Source organism: Bos indicus, chromosome 19 (assembly GCF_029378745.1).
Source record: "Bos indicus isolate NIAB-ARS_2022 breed Sahiwal x Tharparkar chromosome 19, NIAB-ARS_B.indTharparkar_mat_pri_1.0, whole genome shotgun sequence".
Lineage (NCBI taxonomy): Eukaryota > Metazoa > Chordata > Mammalia > Artiodactyla > Bovidae > Bos > Bos indicus.
The window spans coordinates 29,163,915-29,180,881 of NC_091778.1; the positions used below are offsets into that span (position 1 = coordinate 29,163,915).

The 16,967-nt window shown below is 48.6% G+C and overlaps 2 protein-coding genes and 1 long non-coding RNA gene across 7 annotated transcripts; 2 read left to right on the forward strand and 1 right to left on the reverse strand.

Moving 5' to 3' along the window:
• The first annotated feature begins 3,685 nt into the window (after positions 1–3,685).
• On the forward strand, positions 3,686–5,141 carry RANGRF (RAN guanine nucleotide release factor). Of its 3 annotated transcripts, none has more exons than XM_019982305.2 (5): positions 3,690–3,915; positions 4,005–4,121; positions 4,327–4,462; positions 4,574–4,659; positions 4,863–5,141. In XM_019982305.2, exons 1-5 carry the CDS (start codon positions 3,839–3,841, stop codon positions 4,984–4,986), a joined length of 540 nt encoding a protein of 179 aa, XP_019837864.1. In that variant the 5' UTR covers positions 3,690–3,838; the 3' UTR covers positions 4,987–5,141. The 3 variants fall into 3 exon arrangements, with proteins under 3 accessions (XP_019837865.1, XP_019837864.1, XP_019837863.1); XM_019982304.2 differs by having other exon boundaries at positions 3,694–3,915; positions 4,327–4,483; XM_019982306.2 differs by lacking the exon at positions 4,574–4,659 and having other exon boundaries at positions 3,686–3,915; positions 4,327–4,483.
• SLC25A35 (solute carrier family 25 member 35) lies at positions 5,107–9,059 on the reverse strand. Of its 2 annotated transcripts, XM_019982301.2 has the most exons (5): positions 8,118–9,057; positions 6,970–7,035; positions 6,364–6,516; positions 5,877–6,011; positions 5,107–5,713 (listed from the first exon to the last, which is right to left on the reverse strand). In XM_019982301.2, exons 1-5 carry the CDS (start codon positions 8,490–8,492, stop codon positions 5,540–5,542), a joined length of 903 nt encoding a protein of 300 aa, XP_019837860.2. In that variant the 5' UTR covers positions 8,493–9,057; the 3' UTR covers positions 5,107–5,539. The 2 variants fall into 2 exon arrangements, with proteins under 2 accessions (XP_019837860.2, XP_019837862.1); XM_019982303.2 differs by lacking the exon at positions 6,364–6,516 and having other exon boundaries at positions 8,118–9,059.
• Positions 9,060–9,214: 155 nt separating this feature from the next.
• LOC139177542 (uncharacterized) lies at positions 9,215–16,170 on the forward strand. 2 transcript variants are annotated; one of them, XR_011561989.1, is made up of 3 exons: positions 9,215–10,249; positions 12,964–13,116; positions 13,356–16,170. It is a non-coding gene; the product is annotated as an uncharacterized lncRNA (long non-coding RNA). The 2 variants fall into 2 exon arrangements; XR_011561988.1 differs by having other exon boundaries at positions 9,216–10,249; positions 12,964–16,170.
• The last annotated feature ends 797 nt before the right edge of the window (positions 16,171–16,967 follow it).

Below are 16,967 nucleotides of genomic sequence, written 5' to 3' on the forward strand. Positions count from 1 at the left end.
AACAACAACAACAAGAGATCTGGGATAGAGATGGAGATGAAGGTTTGGGAGGCACTGGTCTATGTGTGGGGAAGGTTATTTGGGAGCAGTGAGGAGAGCCTGGGAACATTGAAGGGACTGGCAGAAAAAGAGGAGGCTGAGAAGGAATGGCATCACTAACCTCACAGCCTAATCAACTGGTTTCCCACTGCCTGTGTCACTGGAGCATCCTGGGATGCCCCTGGGAAGGTATCCAGGGCAACAGAAGGGACTAGGGAGTCATCCTGTTCTCCTTACCACTGAGTCCTAGCTCTGCTGACCCTGTCTTCACAGCAAGGCGAACTCCTCTCACTCCTAGATCGTTTCCCTAAGTAGTACAGACAGCCCTCCCCACTCCCAAACACCACATCTGGGGAAGGTGACAAGGAAATGGCTCTGGCAGAACAAAGCAGATGAAAAGGCTAAATTATATGCCAATTTGGAACTTCCTTGATGGTCCAGTGGCTAAGACTCCACACTCCCAACACAGGGGGCCTGGGTTTGATCCCTGGTCAGGGAACTAGATCCTGCTTGCTCCAACTAAAGATCCCATGTGCTGAAACAAAGATCAAAGATCCTGAGTGTTGCAGCCAAATATTTAAAAAATTATAATAAAAACATTATTATGAGTAGGGCTCCAAGGGCTTCACCAAACTGTCAAAGAGGTGCATGGAAGCAAAAACACTAAAAACCCCTGCTTGGTAGAAATATACATTGCCCTTACTCTAAAGGGATGCTTGACTTTGGGTGTTGAGTCACCTCTCTGATCTGAGTCCATCACTTCCACCTCTTGGTGGCCCCAAAGGTGATGGGGTGGGAGCCTGGGGACACCTGAGCCCAAAATAAAAAACTGCATCAAATGCATTCAGAGCGCTGGAAGAAGGAATGTCCCAGGGGTACAGAATCAATCCGTTGCAGGCCTACTTCAACAGGTGAGCCAGGAGCTGGACATATGTTCACACCCTCTTGAGAAAAGTGGCCTAAAGAGATCTCTCCCATGATACTGGTCATCCTAGTCACAGCCAGATGGACAAAGAAGAGATCTTATTTGTGTCTGGGTATTGGCCTGGGAAATGGCCAGGCAGGACAGCTGGTCAAAGAGGTACTTTCAAATTGGATGGCAAAAAACTGACCTAATTAGATCCAGCCTCTTGGGAAGTTTGAACTTGAACATGTAGAAAGAATCAGCTGTTGGGGAGCCCATTAGTGACAGACACAGAGGAAAAAAGGTGAAGGGTAAGGGAGAGTCAAGAGCAGGAACTTGCCAAGTTAGGGCTTCCTTCCACCCCACTCCCAGAGGACGTCCAGCCCTGCACCTCTGTCACTTCCTGGAGAACCGCTTCCTACCATGTGGAAGAGCCCACCTAACCTGTGCCCCCAGAGCTCCGGAACTGTGGAGGGCCAGGCCTCCCCAGCATGTCATAGCAGAGCATGACACCTGACATGCCATAGATCCAAAACAAGGAAGTTGGGGGTATTTTCCTCAGTCTCTGTAGTCTAGTCTCACCTCTTCCTGGCCCATGAATAGGCCCTCACCCCTTGTGCCCGGTGCTGGGGCCCTGTTAACTTCTATGTCCTTGCAGGTCCCTTTCCAAGGACTCCCTATCTGCTTGACTGCTTGCAAAGCAGCCAGAGCCAGTATTGCCTCTAGCAGGGAGGACAGGGCAGAGGGCAAGCCAGTAGAAGTGGGGAGGGAGGGACAGAGAGATGCTGAGGGAGGCAGCAGGGTTGACCCTGTGGCTTGGTTTCCTTCATTCCCCTTGTCCGGACTGCTCCTCTTCCTCAGGCTTCTGTGACACACCCCTCCCTCTTTCTAATTCCTCCTGGATCAAACAGTCCACCCTCTTTGCCTGAAACAGATTTAGATTCAACTATATCCATACTGCCTTTAATCCTAACAATGTTTTAGTTGATGAGGCTCAGAGGGAGGTCTGATGCTGGTTGTCATAAGTGAGGAGTCCACGCTCCTTAGCATGTTCTATAAACACCTTGCACGTGACCAACTCTCCAGGCTCAAAGCTCCCTGCCACGGCACCCTTGCCAAGCTGATATGCTCACATTCCCCAAAACATGCCCTCTCATTTCCAAGTCTTTGCTCCTGATGTTCGCCTTGGCTAGAATACCCTTAACATGACCTAGTGAATTCTGAGGCAACTTTAAAGACTCAAGGTGGGGCTTCCCTGGTGGTCCAGTAGTTAAGAATCCACTTGCCAATGCAGGGGACCTGGGTTCGGTTCCTAGTCCCAGAAGTTCCCACGTGCCTCAGAGCAACCACACTGGCGTGCCACAACTACTAAGCCTGCATTCTAGAGCCTGGGGGCTGCAACTACTAGAGCTCACATGCCTGGAGCCTATGCTGAGCAACGAGAAAGCCCGCAGGCAGCAACAAAGACCCAGGACAGCAAAAACCAAACAAATCTTTAAAAAAAAAAAGACTCAAGGGATCTTCCCTGGTGGTCCAGTGGATAAGATTCCAAGTTCCCAATGCAGGGATCCCAGGTTTGATCCTGGATCAGGGAACTGTCAATAGATTCCACATGCCACAACTAAAGATCCTGCATGCCACAACTAAGACCCAGCACTGCCAAATAAATAAGTAAAAATTAAAAAAAAAAAAGGCTCAAAGTGTGCTCCACTGTTCTTTGTAAATTTCTGGTTGGGTAAGGGCTGGGTCCTAGATAGCCTTTGTATATCCAGCCCTTTGCTTAAGGCCTGGTAAGATGAGGGAATCAAAGAATATGTACCCCTTGGCCTCAGTGTTACAAAATTATTAGGGTCCAGAAGTATGATGCATGGCACTTGGAACCTAGTGGGTGGGATGGCCTCAGGATGAGAATACTCTAGCTCAGTTTTTGGGTGGCAAGTAGATGACATCTAGAGCCCCTGAGGGTATGGGTGGTCCCCTGGGTCCCAAAATTCACCCTCTTGGGTTTATTCAATCACTCAACAATACATGTCTGTTATGCTCTAAACACTCTGCCAGGTGCTGGGGCTCAAAGGTGAATGAAGCAATTAGCTGGGAGGCTACACCTGAGCTGAAATTTTAGGAACACTCCAAAAATCTATAAAAGAAAAACAACAGTTTATTCCGTGCTTCCGTCCAGGTGTGTCTGTGTATGAGGGGTGGGGACCGCCTCCTCCCCACACCTCCATCCCTTCGCCTCACCTCAGCTCCCAACGGAAGATATGAGAGGATTAGATATATAATCCCCAGGTTGGGTCTTGCTTTCAGGAAGGCGTGAGGCCTGAATCCTAACCCGGTCCCCCAACACCTGGCCCCATTGTTTCCCTAATTCCCTGCATCCGGGAATTAGCGATCTGGTTGGCAGTCCGTTCCCTGTCAAGAGGCCCCGAGAGTGATATGGGGAGACCCTGAAACTATCCCCCCTCTACATACCTCAGGAGACCCCACAAAGACGTCGGTCCTTTGGATGAGTAATGGCCCCTAAGGAGGTTCTCAAGCGACATTCTTAGAAAGCGCGACCCCTTTAAAACGAGGAGGCCGATGGGCGCGGGCTAGTGACCAAGTGGGCGTCACAAATCCTAAACCGAGGTCTTAGCTCCTAGCGGACCCCGCGGTCCCGCCTCGCGCCCTCCCCAGAGCTTGGCTTCCGGGAGCAGCTCCGCTGGGGCAACGCCCCCAAGGCGCGGGCGCCAATTGGCCAGCGCGACCGCGGGGCGGGGCCAAATCTTAAAGAGTCGGAAGCCAAGGGCGACCTAGAGGTGGCCACGGCTGCAAAGAAACGCAGGGAAGTGATGGCACGTGGCCCCATGTGAGTTTCTTTTAAATCTCTAATGCCTATACTCTAGTCTCAGGCCCATGGAGCCCACGCGAGACTATCCACTGTTCGGGGGCGCCTTCTCCGCCACTCTCCCTCCGGGGGCCATTGACGTAAGGTGAGACGGCCCAGGCACCAAAGGAATTTGACCAGGTGGGTTGCGGGAAGAAACCGGGGTCAACAAGGGTCTACCTCGCCTCTCTCCAGCGACCTCCGACCGGTCCCGGACCATCAAGAAGTTTTCTGCCATCGCGTGACAGACCAGAGCCTGATAGTCGAACTTCTGGAGCTGCAGGCCCACGTGCAGGGCGAGGAGGCTGCCCGGTGAGGGAGGCGGGCCCGCGGCTGGCCAATGGGAGGGCCGGAGCCGAAGGAGTGGGCGGGGCCTGTGGCTGGACGGTTAATCAGGGCAATGAGAACTCCAAGGGCAACATGTTATCACTGGAAGCGAGAGCAGCTTAGGATTTAACAGATACTTGAAAGGGGCAGTAACAAATGCCCCTCCCTGACCCTGCTCCCTCAACCCCAGGTATCACTTTGAAGATGTTGGCGGGGTGCAAGAGGCTAGGGCTGTGCAAGTGGAGACTGTGCAGCCCCTCGTTTTGGAGAACCTGGCCCTGAGGGGCTGCTGTCAAGAAGCCTGGATCCTCTCTGGCCAACAGCAGGTAGCTAAAGAAAATCAGCAGGTGAGGGTCAGAGAAGTGTGAGACGTCCTGGAGGGGTTAAGGGGGTGGCACTGGGGAATCAGGTAAGCATCCGGACTCTGATCCCTTTAGGTAGCCAAGTATGTGACACTGCATCAGGCTTTGCTGCGGCTGCCCCAGTACCAGACTGATCTCCTTCTCACCTTCAATCAGCCCCCGTAAGGATAGAAAGAGCACGTGGATAATGATTGGGTCCCCAGGGGAATTAGGCTTGGAGGGGCAGAGTAGGGAGACTGGCTGGTGGGGCCTCCAAGGAAGTGGGAGTGGGCCACGAGTTTGGGGTCACAGATAACCAGGTCTTCTGGGGAAATGGGAGCTTCAAGGCCTAGATGATGTTCTCTATCTGTTCCCCACCCCCAAGCCCTGAGAATAGGTCATCTCTTGGCCCGGAAAATCTGTCAATTCCTCCCTGGAGCCTGGGCGACTTTGAACAGCTTGTGACCAGTCTGACCCTTCACGATCCCAACATCTTTGGTCCCCAGTAAGGATGCTGAAATGCTGCATAATGCTTCTGAAGACCTGGGGCTTCTGTTCTGCAAGGGGAACAAAGGGTTGGATACATTCCCCTAATTCCTTTCCAGTGCATAAACACAAGACACCTCCTCTCTGCAGAAATAAACTTGCTTTATAACCAATATAATCTCTGTGCCTTTGAAATCTAACAGAACACCTGGGTCCCCCCAATTCCCTTTGGTCTTGGACGGGTGAAGTTAAAGTTATACATGGGATCAGAAGGGACCCAAGGCCAGCAGTGGAGAAAGGGAGGAAACACACTTTGGAGTGACAGGTTCAGCCCTGAGACAGCAGTGTGAAATGTGTAGGAGTACAGGCAGGGAAGGTTTAAAGCAACACCCATGAAAGGGAGGGAAACTATCCCTTGTAGTGATTCAATCCTGAGAAATCAGATGGGGAGTGGTGTTGGCGGTCCCCCTCGGATGGATGAAAGGTCATCTGGTCAGAAGTCTCCCGGTAATAAAAAATGGAGTCGGAAGAGTCCAAGGAGTGCTGATTTGCTGGAGTGGGGAAGAGCGGCTGTCGTTATTTGGTGTACGTGTAGTAGACCATGCGCAGCTGGTCCCAGAAGAAGAGGGAAAGGATGGTGTGAGGGCCAAGGCGGAAGTAGGAGGCACCTATTCCCTTATACATGCCAAAAATGCCCTCTGTCCGAGCCGTCTGCAGCAGAGCATCCAGTAACCCCCGGTACATGAGGCCCTGAGAGGTGGGAGAGGAAAAGCAGAGAGAAGGAGTTTGTCAGAACCCACCAGGAGCCTCACCTCAGTAGGCTGCATTTTAGGGTTCCTACCTCCACCCACAATCTGCTTTCTCCCATCCCCCAGCTTTCCCTGCCTGCCCACACCCCAGGGCACTCCCTTACCTTGCCCTGAGCATCTGTGGGCTGGTTGTACAGCCTGGTGCTGACCACGTCAAAGGGTGTCATGGCCAGGACCACCGCAATGCCACTCACCATGGCGGCCGCCAGAGCCACCTTCCAGCTCTGGGGTGGAAATATCTAATGGGGGAGGGAGGGAGAACTCTGTCAGCCAATCGTTCAACCCCACAGAAAGGCCAGGCCCTGCACTGGGGATACAGGAGAGAGCCAGTAACTCAGGGAGCTTCCACTCCACCGGTGATAACACTGAAGGAGCAAGAGTGCAAGGCACTGAGGACTCAGGCACACCTGGGTGGAAGGCACAAGAGAACTGTGGGAAGGTTAGAAAGAGACAGTGACCCCCCAAGACTACCTGCTACCCCCTCACATTGAACGTTGGCACTGTCCCACTTCAAACTGAGCCCGCTTCAGCTTGCCCCCCGCTCCCCAGCCCACATTCCCAGGGTGGCCCCACCCCTTCCCCAGGCAGTACCTCCCACTGGGTCATGAGGTCCTTGGTGGAGGAGAAGGTGCACAGCTGGGTGGAGGAACCGACGATAACTCGCGGCAGGCCGCCCAGGGCCCCACGCCACAACCCCACCAGACCATGTTTCTGGCCAATCTTGGTTAGTGCCTGAAACATGCCCTGGTGGGGGCCGGGGGAAAGACCATGGGGGCAGGGTTCAGTCACCCAAGCATCAGGGGCTGCTACCTCCTAACAGTGACAAGGATGGGTCCATCACAGGCACCCCAATGTCTAGACAACCAGTTCTATGTAGGCTTCGAGCATGAATGTGGCCCTCAGTTATCGACCAACCTATCCTTCTCTCCCTCGCCACCCCAGAACAGGACAGGGTGTATGCAAGTGAGGACATTAGCAGGTCAGGAGGATGGGGCAGGAGAAACAGGTGCAGAAGACTAGAGGAACTGGGAACATATGGGAAAGAGGGTTTGGGTGGATTCCAGGGGTGGAGTAGGGCTGAACTGATGGGCGGAGCAGATCTGTGGCTGGGTTGGAGCTGCTGGGTACAGGCAGAAAGCTGGGGGAAGAAGGGAGAGAATGGGCAGGGACTCAAGCCAGGGGTTGGAAAACCCTCACCTGATGATTATACTGGTGCCCCACAGCGATTTCTGTGGCTGCCTGTGCTTGTAGGTGTGTCTTCACCTGGGGAAGACAGAGTATTACAGCCTACGGCTCAGAGGTCAGCCTCCCACCTCAGAAACCCAAATGCCTGACCCCCTCACACTTTCTCTAGGGTGTTCAGCAATCAATATCCTTCTAATCTGATAATTATTGTTGTTCCTACTTAACAAATTGGTCATGAGACTGTGTTCCTTGGCTCCAATCCCAGGGGATGGATCTCCTAGCACTGTGAGGCACCCCACCCCCTCTACATCCTCCCTCCCTTGGGGTAGGGGTGGGGGATGGAAAATGGCAACATTTCCTAAAAATGTTCACATTAGGCGAGACCTGGTGTCCAGCCTCTCATGCCACCTCCTATTCTCAGACTGGCAGACAGAATCTTCAGCTACTACCATGACCAGGCTCCAACATCAGACTCTGGGGCAGGTTGTGAGGGGTCCTCTGCAAAACTTGCTCTCTGGCCTCCAGCTGGCTTTGGAGAGATCACTGTCCCTGAATCTCATAACCTGGGAGGGAAACCAGATTACCTTTCCTTCTACAGACCTCACTGCCTCACAGTGTCTTTACAGAAAGAGAGCTAAGCAGGGCCTTGTTCTTATTTAGTCACTCAGTAGTGTCTGATTCTTTTGCAACCCCATGGACTATAGCCCGCCAGGCTTCTCTGTCCATGGGATTTCCCAGGCAAGAATACTGGAGTGGGTTGCCATTTCCTTCACCGGGGGATCTTTCCAACCCACGGGAAGATCAAACTCACATCTCCTGCATTGGAGGTGAATTCTTTACCACCGAGCCACCAAAGAAGCCAAGCAAGGACTGGACTGGTCCTAGCAATAAGCAGCTGTGTGACCTTGAGCTAGTCATTTCCTTTTCTGGGCCTCAGGCTCCTGACCCTTCACCTATACCAGATAACTCAGAGGCAGACTACAGGATGGTAATTCTGTGATGCCCAGGACCTCCCCCAATCCCCAGACTCGCTGAAGTATATTAATCAAACCGCTCATCTTCCCCTACACAAATCCACTTCCAACCTCAGTGAAGGCCCAGGCACCCACCCTGCACCAAGGATCTTCCTGGAAGGCCCCAGGCAAGACCCTTCTTCTCACCATGTAAATGGGGCTCCCCAAGTAGGCTCCCATGACCCCAGCCAAGGCCCCAGCTGCGGCGCTGCGAACAGGGTTGAGCGTGCCTTCAGCCGTATGCAGGTAGCCCCCAGCTTCTGCCAGCCCGTAGGTGCCCAGCCGGATGCCGTTCATCAGAAACTGGTATAAGAGGGCAGGGGCCAGGCCCCTCTGCAGGGCTGCCAAGCCGTCCACCTTGCCGATGGTGATGAAGGCATGGAAGACGTTTCGGTAGTGCCGTTGGTAGGTGCCGGGGGCCCGCAGTTCTCCCTGCAGCTGCATCCTGGTCTTCACCACCTCCAGGGGATTGGTGAACAAACAGGCCCCGCAGGCTGCCAGGCCGCTCATCAAGAAGTCCATGGCGGGACAGCAGTAGCAGGAACTGGCCCAGGGGTAAGAAAGTTAAAATTAACTTCAGAATTGAGGTCAGAATATCCTGGGGAGAGCCTCAGTTCCAGCGGTCCAGGCTGCAGGGAGGTAGAAATTTAGAGGTCTGGAATCTATAGAGTGTCAGGGTCAGATGTCAAGAGGTCAAGGGTTAGCTGGAATTTGGGAGTCAGAAGATGGTAGAGAGAAATATGAGTTTAGGAGAGTCTGGCGAGAAGGCTATGACAGGGACTTGTTAATTAAGGGATTTGAGGTCAAGGAGGGACAGAAGTCAAGAGGACAGCAAGTGGGATGCTTACTTAGGATGGCCAGACACGGGGGCCGGGAGTAGGGGAAAGAAAAGCGGAGTTGGGAGACGCGTGCGGGGGAGGAAGGGAAAAGAAAATCAGCAGATGAAGGAAGGAGAGGACCAGGAGAAGATCTGGTAGCGTCCCCGGGACAGCAGCGAGGTCTGAATCGGGGAAGGAAGTCAAGACTCGAGGAGCGCCCCCAGGCATCTGCCGGAGCCCTCAGCAGCTTCACCCCGGGTAGCCTACAGAAGCTTGGCCACCGCACTCGGATCACTGGAGAGCAGCGCCCAATGAGGAGCCTTGGAGAGGCGCAGCCGAGAGCCGCAGCCAATCAACGCCGAGCCGGCTCGACGGCCAATGGGAGGTGCTCCAGGCGACCCGGCCCCCGGAATCTGCAGAGAAGCGGTTGGAGTTAACTCTCCACACCCCGGCACCGGTACCTGGGCTGTCGACTCGGAGTGCTGGGAGGGGTCCCCCAGGAGCAGATTTTTTTGTTTTTGTTTTTTTTAATCACTGGTAGGGAGGAGGAGAGGTTGGACCCTGGGTCACTGGACAGGCGCAGAAGCCGAGTGCGGAGACAGCAGTTCATCGGCCTGTTTGGGGCTGCTCCTTTTGCGAACCTAGGGCTCCCCTTCTTCTTCTATTCCGGGTCGTCGCCCGGTGGGGTTGCCAAACTGTATATCCACTCCTCGGATCGACGTCAGGAGAACTCGCCCCTGGACTGAACAGATATCCTTAGACTGAGTAAAATGTTTGCATAATAGGTTCCAGGGCGGGGATGTGGTGCCTGCGGGTGCAGAGGAAGGGGTCCTGAAGGATCGCAGGGAACAGTCACATCCTTATACTCTTTTGATCCTCACAGCAACCCAGAGGAGAAGGACAGGCAGGCTGAGTAGGGTGGGATTTTGATCCCTGAGCCTAGGTTATACAAGGCCAGCAAGTGGTGGAAAAGGTCTTGAGACTCTGGACTCCTGTCCTTGTTCATGAGCCTGGTAATGGTTAATTATGCAAGGACTTCTGAGAAAAGAGGGGCAAGGCTTTGGAGAAAGATAGCAGGAGAACAAGGGATGTCTTCTGGGGTGGGAGAAGGAGTTAGGGGGCACAACTGACCTAGAGAATCTTTTGAGGTCCAGTTTGGGTCTTCCTGCTTACCAGCTGGATGGCCTTAGGCAAGTCACTTAACATCTCAGAGCTTTCTTTGTAAAATGGGAATGATAATTATGTGTTGCGTAAGCCTGAGTGAAAGTGTTTGATTTTCTCTATATGCTCAATTAGTCTCCTTGTGCCCTTGCATATCCTGTTCCCACGGCACCCTTATCCTGCTGCTGCTGCTACTGCTAACACTTATCCTGGTAACCTCCAAGTCACTCTTCAACTTGAGCTTCATCTCTCCTGATCCTTGAAGCTTTTTAGCCACTTCCATCCTGCTTTGTTGCTCAAGTAAGTGAGAAACCTTTGTTTCTGATTTGATTAGCAATTGTTTACTCTGATTCCTCCACTACAATGGGAGTTCTTGAACACTCCCAGGGCTGGGGAGCTGAGTCTGAGTCTTTTCTCACCAGTTTACTGCTAAATCACAGATTTTGAATCAGGTAGGAGGTGTGGAGCAGATAATGGGGGTTCTCAAGAGAGGGTCTGAAAAGGGTCCCCTGAAAATGTCCAAGGAATGCTCCACAAATGCCTCCCCCTGCTGGCTGGGATTATCACCTGAAAAACTGGATTTGTCTCAGTGTCGAGTCAAAAGATACAACCAAGCTAAAGTGTGAGAGAAGGAAGACTTGTAAGTAAGGAGAATACCGGCAATATTTCCCAAAGCAGTGTTTCCTGAACAGCAAAATTAGGAAAATTTGAAGCTAACAGTATGTGCATATTCACGAAGAGGTTTGGCTGGGGTTTGCTTATACATGACGGGGCTTGAACAGAAGAGAATCCTGCACAGAATAGGGGCAAAAGTCCAAGCTTTCATTGAAATCACAAATGACAGAAGAAGGTTAACATCATCATTCCTTAGGTTCCCACCTGTCCGCAGGTTTTAGCCAGAAATTACCATTCCCCACCTGTGTGTGGGGGCCTTTGTTCCCCTAGAACAACTCAAAGATCAGATTGTTATGTATATCCCTTGAGGAGGACCTCAGTTCAATTCAGTTCAGTCGATCAGCTCAGTCGTGTCCAACTCTTTGCGGCCCCATGGACTGCAGCACACCAGGCTTCCCTGTCCATCACCAACTCCCAGAGCTTGCTCAAACTCATGTCCATCGAGTCAGTGATGCCATCCAACCATCTCATCCTCTGTTGTCCCCTTTTCCTCCTGCTTTCTATCTTTCCCAGCATCAGGGTCTTTTCCAATGAGTCAGTTCTTTGCATCAGGTGGCCAAAGTATTGGAGCTTCAGCTTCAGCATCAGTCCTTCCAATGAATATTCAGGACTGATTTCCTTTAGAATTGACTGATTTGACCTCCTTGTGGTCCAAGGGGTCTCAAAAATCTTTTCTAACAGTTCAAAAGTTCAAAAGAGGAGGACCCAGGACTCTTGTTTTGTCACTGAACTGTTGCTTCTAAATGCTTTTACTCTGTTCATGCATTCTTTTGTTCCTCTATGATTTTAATTACTGATATCTGTTCTAGGGTAAACATTATAGCCAGGCTTGGTTCACAAAATGGCTTCTCTTGTCAAGAAAGCCATGTGGGATTCTCTCTCTCCGGGACCCCTACCCTATTTGCTTGTAGGATGAGAGCTCATCATTGTTTTAGTTTTTGAGTTTATACCAGTGGTTCTCAAAGTACAGTCATTGGAACAACAGCAGCAGCACCTGGGGACTTCATGTGTGCGTGTGATGTCGTGTCCAACTCTTCATGACCCCACGGACTATATGTAGCCCACCAGGTTCCTCTGTCCATGGGATTCTCCAGGCAAGAATACTGGAGTGGGTTACCATTTCCTCCTCTAGGGGATCTTTCTGGCCCAGGAATGGAACCCGCATGTCCTGTGTTTCCTTCAGGCGGGTTCTTTACCCCTGAGCCACCAGGGAAGCCCCGGGGGACTTCATAGCAATGCAGATTCTCTAGTCCCACACTAGATCTCTGGTGCTGAAGATGGGGCCTGATGAGACGCTTAACAAACCCACTAAGATATTTTGATATGTGCTAAAGTTTTAGAATTACTGGCTGAAGCCTTTCATTTGTAATATCCAGACATCCTACAGATAAACAACTTTTAAAGTGTTATTATTTTTAAAACAATCTTAATTTTTAGAACAGTTTTAGATTTATAGAAAAATTATAAAGACACTATGAGACTTCCCACATCCAATTTCCTTCATTCAGTTCAGTTCAGTCGCTCAGTCATGTCCGACTCTTTGTGACCCCATGGACTGCAGCACGTCAGGCTCCCTGTCCATAACCAACTCCCTGAATTTACTCAAACTCATATCCATCGAGTCAGTGGTGCCAACCAACCATCTCATGCTCTGTTGTCCCCTTCTCCTCCTGCCTTCAGTCTTTCCCAGCATCAGGCTCTTTTCAAATGAGTCAGTTCTTCATATCAGGTAGCCAAAGTATTGGAGTTTCAACTTCAGCATCAGTCCTTCCCATGAATATTCAGGACTGATTTCCTTTAGGATGGACTGGTTGGATCTCCTTGCTGTCCAAGGGACTCTCAAGAGTCTTCTCCAACACCCCAGTTCAAAAGCATCAGCTCTTTGGCGCTCAGCTTTCTTCACAGTCCAACTCTCACATCCATACATGACTACTGAAAAAACCATTTCCTTCATTATTAATATCTTACATTAATATTGATGGGAATAGAATAGGGTAGTTACACAGGTAGTTGTAGACATCCCAGTAGGGGACTATAGACAGAGAAGGAAACCTAGAAAACTTTGGGAGACCACTGTAAGTTAATGATCACTCAAGAAAGTTATTGGAACGTTGTTCAATGAAGCAGGCTTACTTAACTATAAAACCATAAACAAAACCACAAGGCCATTAGATGGGAGAAAAATGTCACCACCCTTCTACTAAATGCAGTAATCCTAGTTTGACCTCAGAGGGTCAGACACTTTCCTGCCTAATATGAAGGAGGAGCTAGTGATGCATGTCTGCATCTATGTCTTCTTGATGAAGTCAGTCTTTTCCCCTCCCCCTTTTTCATTATAGAATTGTAGCCCATTCAATCCCCGGGGGCAGAGTTTCCCAGCTGCCCAGAAGTATCTCCCACCATAAATCTACTTGCCTATCACTTTGCTTCTCCCTGAATTTCCTCTGCACTGAGACACAAAGAACCTGAACCTCAGTGAGTCCAGACATCAGGTGAGTGATTCTAATTAAAAGATTGTGGGTTCAAGTCCCAGACTTGGTTTTGGCTGAGTCTGACCCAATCTGAGGTAAATGGTTTCAATATGATATATTGATATTGTTACAACTAATGAACAATTATTAATGCATTATTGACATCCATACTTTTCCAGATTTCTTTCATTTTTCTATGAAGTTTTTTTGTGTTTTAAGATTCCATTCAGGAATTGCATTCACTTGTGCTTTCTTCTCAGGCTCTTCTTGGCTGTCATGGTTTCTCTGACTCGCCTTGTTTTTGATGACCTGGGCAGTTTTGAGAAGTACTGGCTAGGTATTTTGTAGAATGTCCTTCTATTGTTTTTTTTTTTTTCTTTTATCATGACTGGAGTGAGGTTGTGGGTTTCGGGGAGGCAGACCACACAGGCAACAGTCATTCATCACATTATGTCAAAGGTGCTACCGCATACATACTGGCTGTCAAAATGACATCACTGTTGATATTGACCTTGATCACCAGGCTGAAGTAGTGTCTGTCAGGTTTCTCTGTAGAAAATTTATTAGAATTTTCCCCTCCTTTCCACAGTGCATTCTTTGGAAGGAAATCACTACATACAGCCTACATTTAAGGAATGGAGAGTTAGACTCCACTTTCTTGAGGGAGAAAAATCTATATAAATTATTTGGAATTCCACATGGGAGATTTGTTTGCCCCATTTATTTATTTATTCAACTATTTATTTCTATCTATGGAATCATGGATATTTATTTTATACTTTGAGTTATAATCCAATATACTTTATTTTGTTGTTTATAATGTTCTAACTTTGGCCTTTGAGAACTCTTTTACTAGATTTCTATGTTTTCTTTATTTTTTTGGCCACGCTGCCCAGCTTGTGGGATGTTAGTTCCCTGACCAGGGATTGGCCTGAGCCCTCAGCAGTGGGAGTGACAGAATACTAACCACTGGATTGCCAGGGCATTCCTGATTTCTATGTTTTCTTGACATATCCTCATCAAATCTTTTTTAAATCAAACTATTTATTTTGTGAGCTGGATTCGGCTTTGAGATCTTTCCCCCACCAGGGATCAAACCCTGGCCACAGTAGTGGAGGTGCAGAGTCCTAACCACTGGACGGTCAGGGAAGTCCTTATCCGTCCAGTGGTTAAGACTTCACCTTCCAATGCAGAGGGTGCTGCATTGATTCCCGGTTGGAGAACTAAGATCCCAGATGCCTGACAGCCAAAAACATAAAACAGAAACAGTACTGTAACAAATTGAAAAAAGGCTTTAAAAAATTCTTTTACAAATTTTGTTTCTTTACTTTTTGGCAATGTAAGATGCTCCAGGCTCATTTTGTGTATTTTCTGCCCTGGCCCTAGTGTCAGCTATTTGTCCAAGGAGCCCTAGTTTGTGTTATTGAGGAATAGTATTAGAAACTAAAATCTGAGCACTGGCTGTGCTTGATGCCATTACAGTGCCATTACTTCTAGACTCTCAGCGGGAGTGCATGTATTAACTTGTTCTGTAAGCTTTAAGGCTTTTGACAAATGCATTATATCAATAGTATTCTACAAAATATTCTCATCACCGCCCCCCTCAACCCCCGCCAAAGAAAATCCTCTGTATTTCACCTGTTCAACCATCCCTGGCAACTACTGGTCTGTTTATGGTCTCTGTAGTTCTGCCTTTTCCAGAATATTATATAGTTGGAATCATAAAGGAATGTAGCCTTTTCAGACTGGCTTCTTTGACTTAACAATATGCATTTAAGTTTCATCAATATCTTTTTAAGCCTTGATAACATTTGACTATTGAATAATATTCCATTTTATGAATGTACCACAGTTTGTTTATCCTTTCATGTGTTGAAGGACATCTTGATTGCTTCCAGTTTTTGGTGATGATGAATAAAGTTGCTATAAATGTTTGTGTGCATTTTTTTTTTATATATAGACATTTGTTTTCAAATCAGTTGAGTTTATACCTAGGAGTACGATTCCTGAATTGATTGGTAAGACTATGTTTAGCTTTGTAAGAAATTGCCAAACTCTTTTTTTCCCATGTAGGTTATTACAGAGTATTGAGCAGAGTTCCCTGTGCTCTACAGTCGTTCTTGTTGATAACCTATGTTATATACGGTATTGTTAATTTTAGTTGACATTTTGTATATTAGATCCCCAAAACTTATTTATCTTATTGTTTGCAATTTAAACCCTTGTATATATTATATTCTTTAGTGAGGTGTCTATTCAGATCTTTTCCCTGTTTTTAATTGGATTGGTTAGCTTTCTGGTTGTTGAGTTTGAGTTATTTGTGTATTTTGGATAACAGTCATTTATCAGATATGTTTTTCGACTATTTATTCCCAGTCTATGACTTGTCTTTTCATTCTCTTAATAGTATCTTTTATAGAGCAGAAGGTTTTAATTATAATAAAGTCTAACATCAATTTTTTTCTTTCATGGATCATGTTTTAGGTGTTGTAACTAAAAACTTACTGCCAAACCTAAGGTGGCCTAGATTATCTCCTACATTTTCTTTTAGAAATTCTGTAGTTTAGGTCTATGATTTACACTCAGGTCTATGATCTTTTTTGAGTGTCAATGAGGTAAGGTCTGTGTCATTTTCACATATGGCTATCAGTTGTTTCAACAACTTTTGTTGGAAACAGTAGCCTATCTCCACTGAACTGTCTTTGCTTCTGTTGTCAAAAATCAGTTGAGGGCTTCTCTGGTGGCTCAGTGGTAAAGAATTCTGCTAATGCCGGAGACATGAGTTCCATTCCAGATCCAGGAACGTCCCACATGCTGCAGAGCAACTGAGCCCACACAGCACCACTGCTGCACCTGAGCTCTGGAGCCTGGGAACCACGACTGCTGAGCCCACGTGCCGCTGCAACTACTCAAGTCTGCACACCTGAGTTGCACAACACAAGAAGCCACTGCAATGAGAAGTTCACCCGTGGCAACTAGAGAGTAGCCCCTGCTCCCTGCAACTAGAGAAAAGTCCAAGTAGCAACGAAGACTCAGCACAGCCAAAAATAAAAAAATAAATTATTTTAAAAATCAGTTAACTTAGGGAAAAAGTCAACATTTTATAACTATAAATGGAATATAACCTATAAAAAATTTTGAATCACTGTTGTACACCCAAAACTAATATGGTAAATCAGCTATACCTCAATTTTTCAGTTCAGTTCAGTTGCACAGTTGTGTCTGACTCTTTTCGACCCCATGGACTACTGCACGCTTGGCTTCCCTGTCCATCACCAACTTCTGGAGCTTGCTCAGACTCATGTCCATTGAGTTGGTGATGCCATCCAACCAACTCATCCTCTGTTGTCCCCTTCTCTTCCTGCCTTCAATCTTTCCTAGCATCAGGGTCTTTTCCAATGAATCAGTTCAAAACACCTCAATTTTTAAAAAGTTGAAAAAAAAATTCAGTCACTATTTGTGTTAGCCCATTTCCGCTGGTCTGTGTGTGTGTTTTTTCACCAGTACCACGCTGTGTTATCATAGACTTTTTTTTTCCCCCCTGAGTGTGAATGTCCTGAGACAAATGTGAGAGGAGTGGAGGAGGGGAAGCACAAAGATGGCTCCAGGTACGAGAGAAGGGGTGAAACCTCAGAGAGAGGAGGGTGGATGGTACAGAGGCCTGGAGGACACCCGGCTGTGCCTCTTCTGCTCCTCTGCCTGGGGTGGCCTACATATCAACCGATTCATACCGGCTGCCAGGCCCCACACATGAAGTGCTCAGACTCCACCTGGTGGCAGGTAAAAATCCTCCATTCTCGCCTAGAAGAGAACCTGTAGGGATTCCCAGAGCAGGCCAATGGCTCATCACAGGCAGGCTACCTACCCCTACT

Coding starts and splice junctions, on each gene's coding strand:
- SLC25A35 (XM_019982301.2), bottom strand. CDS start 8,492: ATGGACTTCTTGATGAGCGGCCTGGCAGCCTGCGGGGCCTGTTTGTTC. Junction 6,517..6,969: donor GGCACCAGTATAATCATCAG/GTGAGGGTTTTC, acceptor GGCCCCCACCAG/GGCATGTTTCAGGCACTAAC. Junction 6,012..6,363: donor ACCTCATGACCCAGTGGGAG/GTACTGCCTGGG, acceptor CTCCCCCATTAG/ATATTTCCACCCCAGAGCTG.
- RANGRF (XM_019982304.2), top strand. CDS start 3,839: ATGGAGCCCACGCGAGACTATCCACTGTTCGGGGGCGCCTTCTCCGCC. Junction 3,916..4,004: donor CCGGGGGCCATTGACGTAAG/GTGAGACGGCCC, acceptor GCCTCTCTCCAG/CGACCTCCGACCGGTCCCGG. Junction 4,660..4,862: donor CTCACCTTCAATCAGCCCCC/GTAAGGATAGAA, acceptor CCCACCCCCAAG/CCCTGAGAATAGGTCATCTC.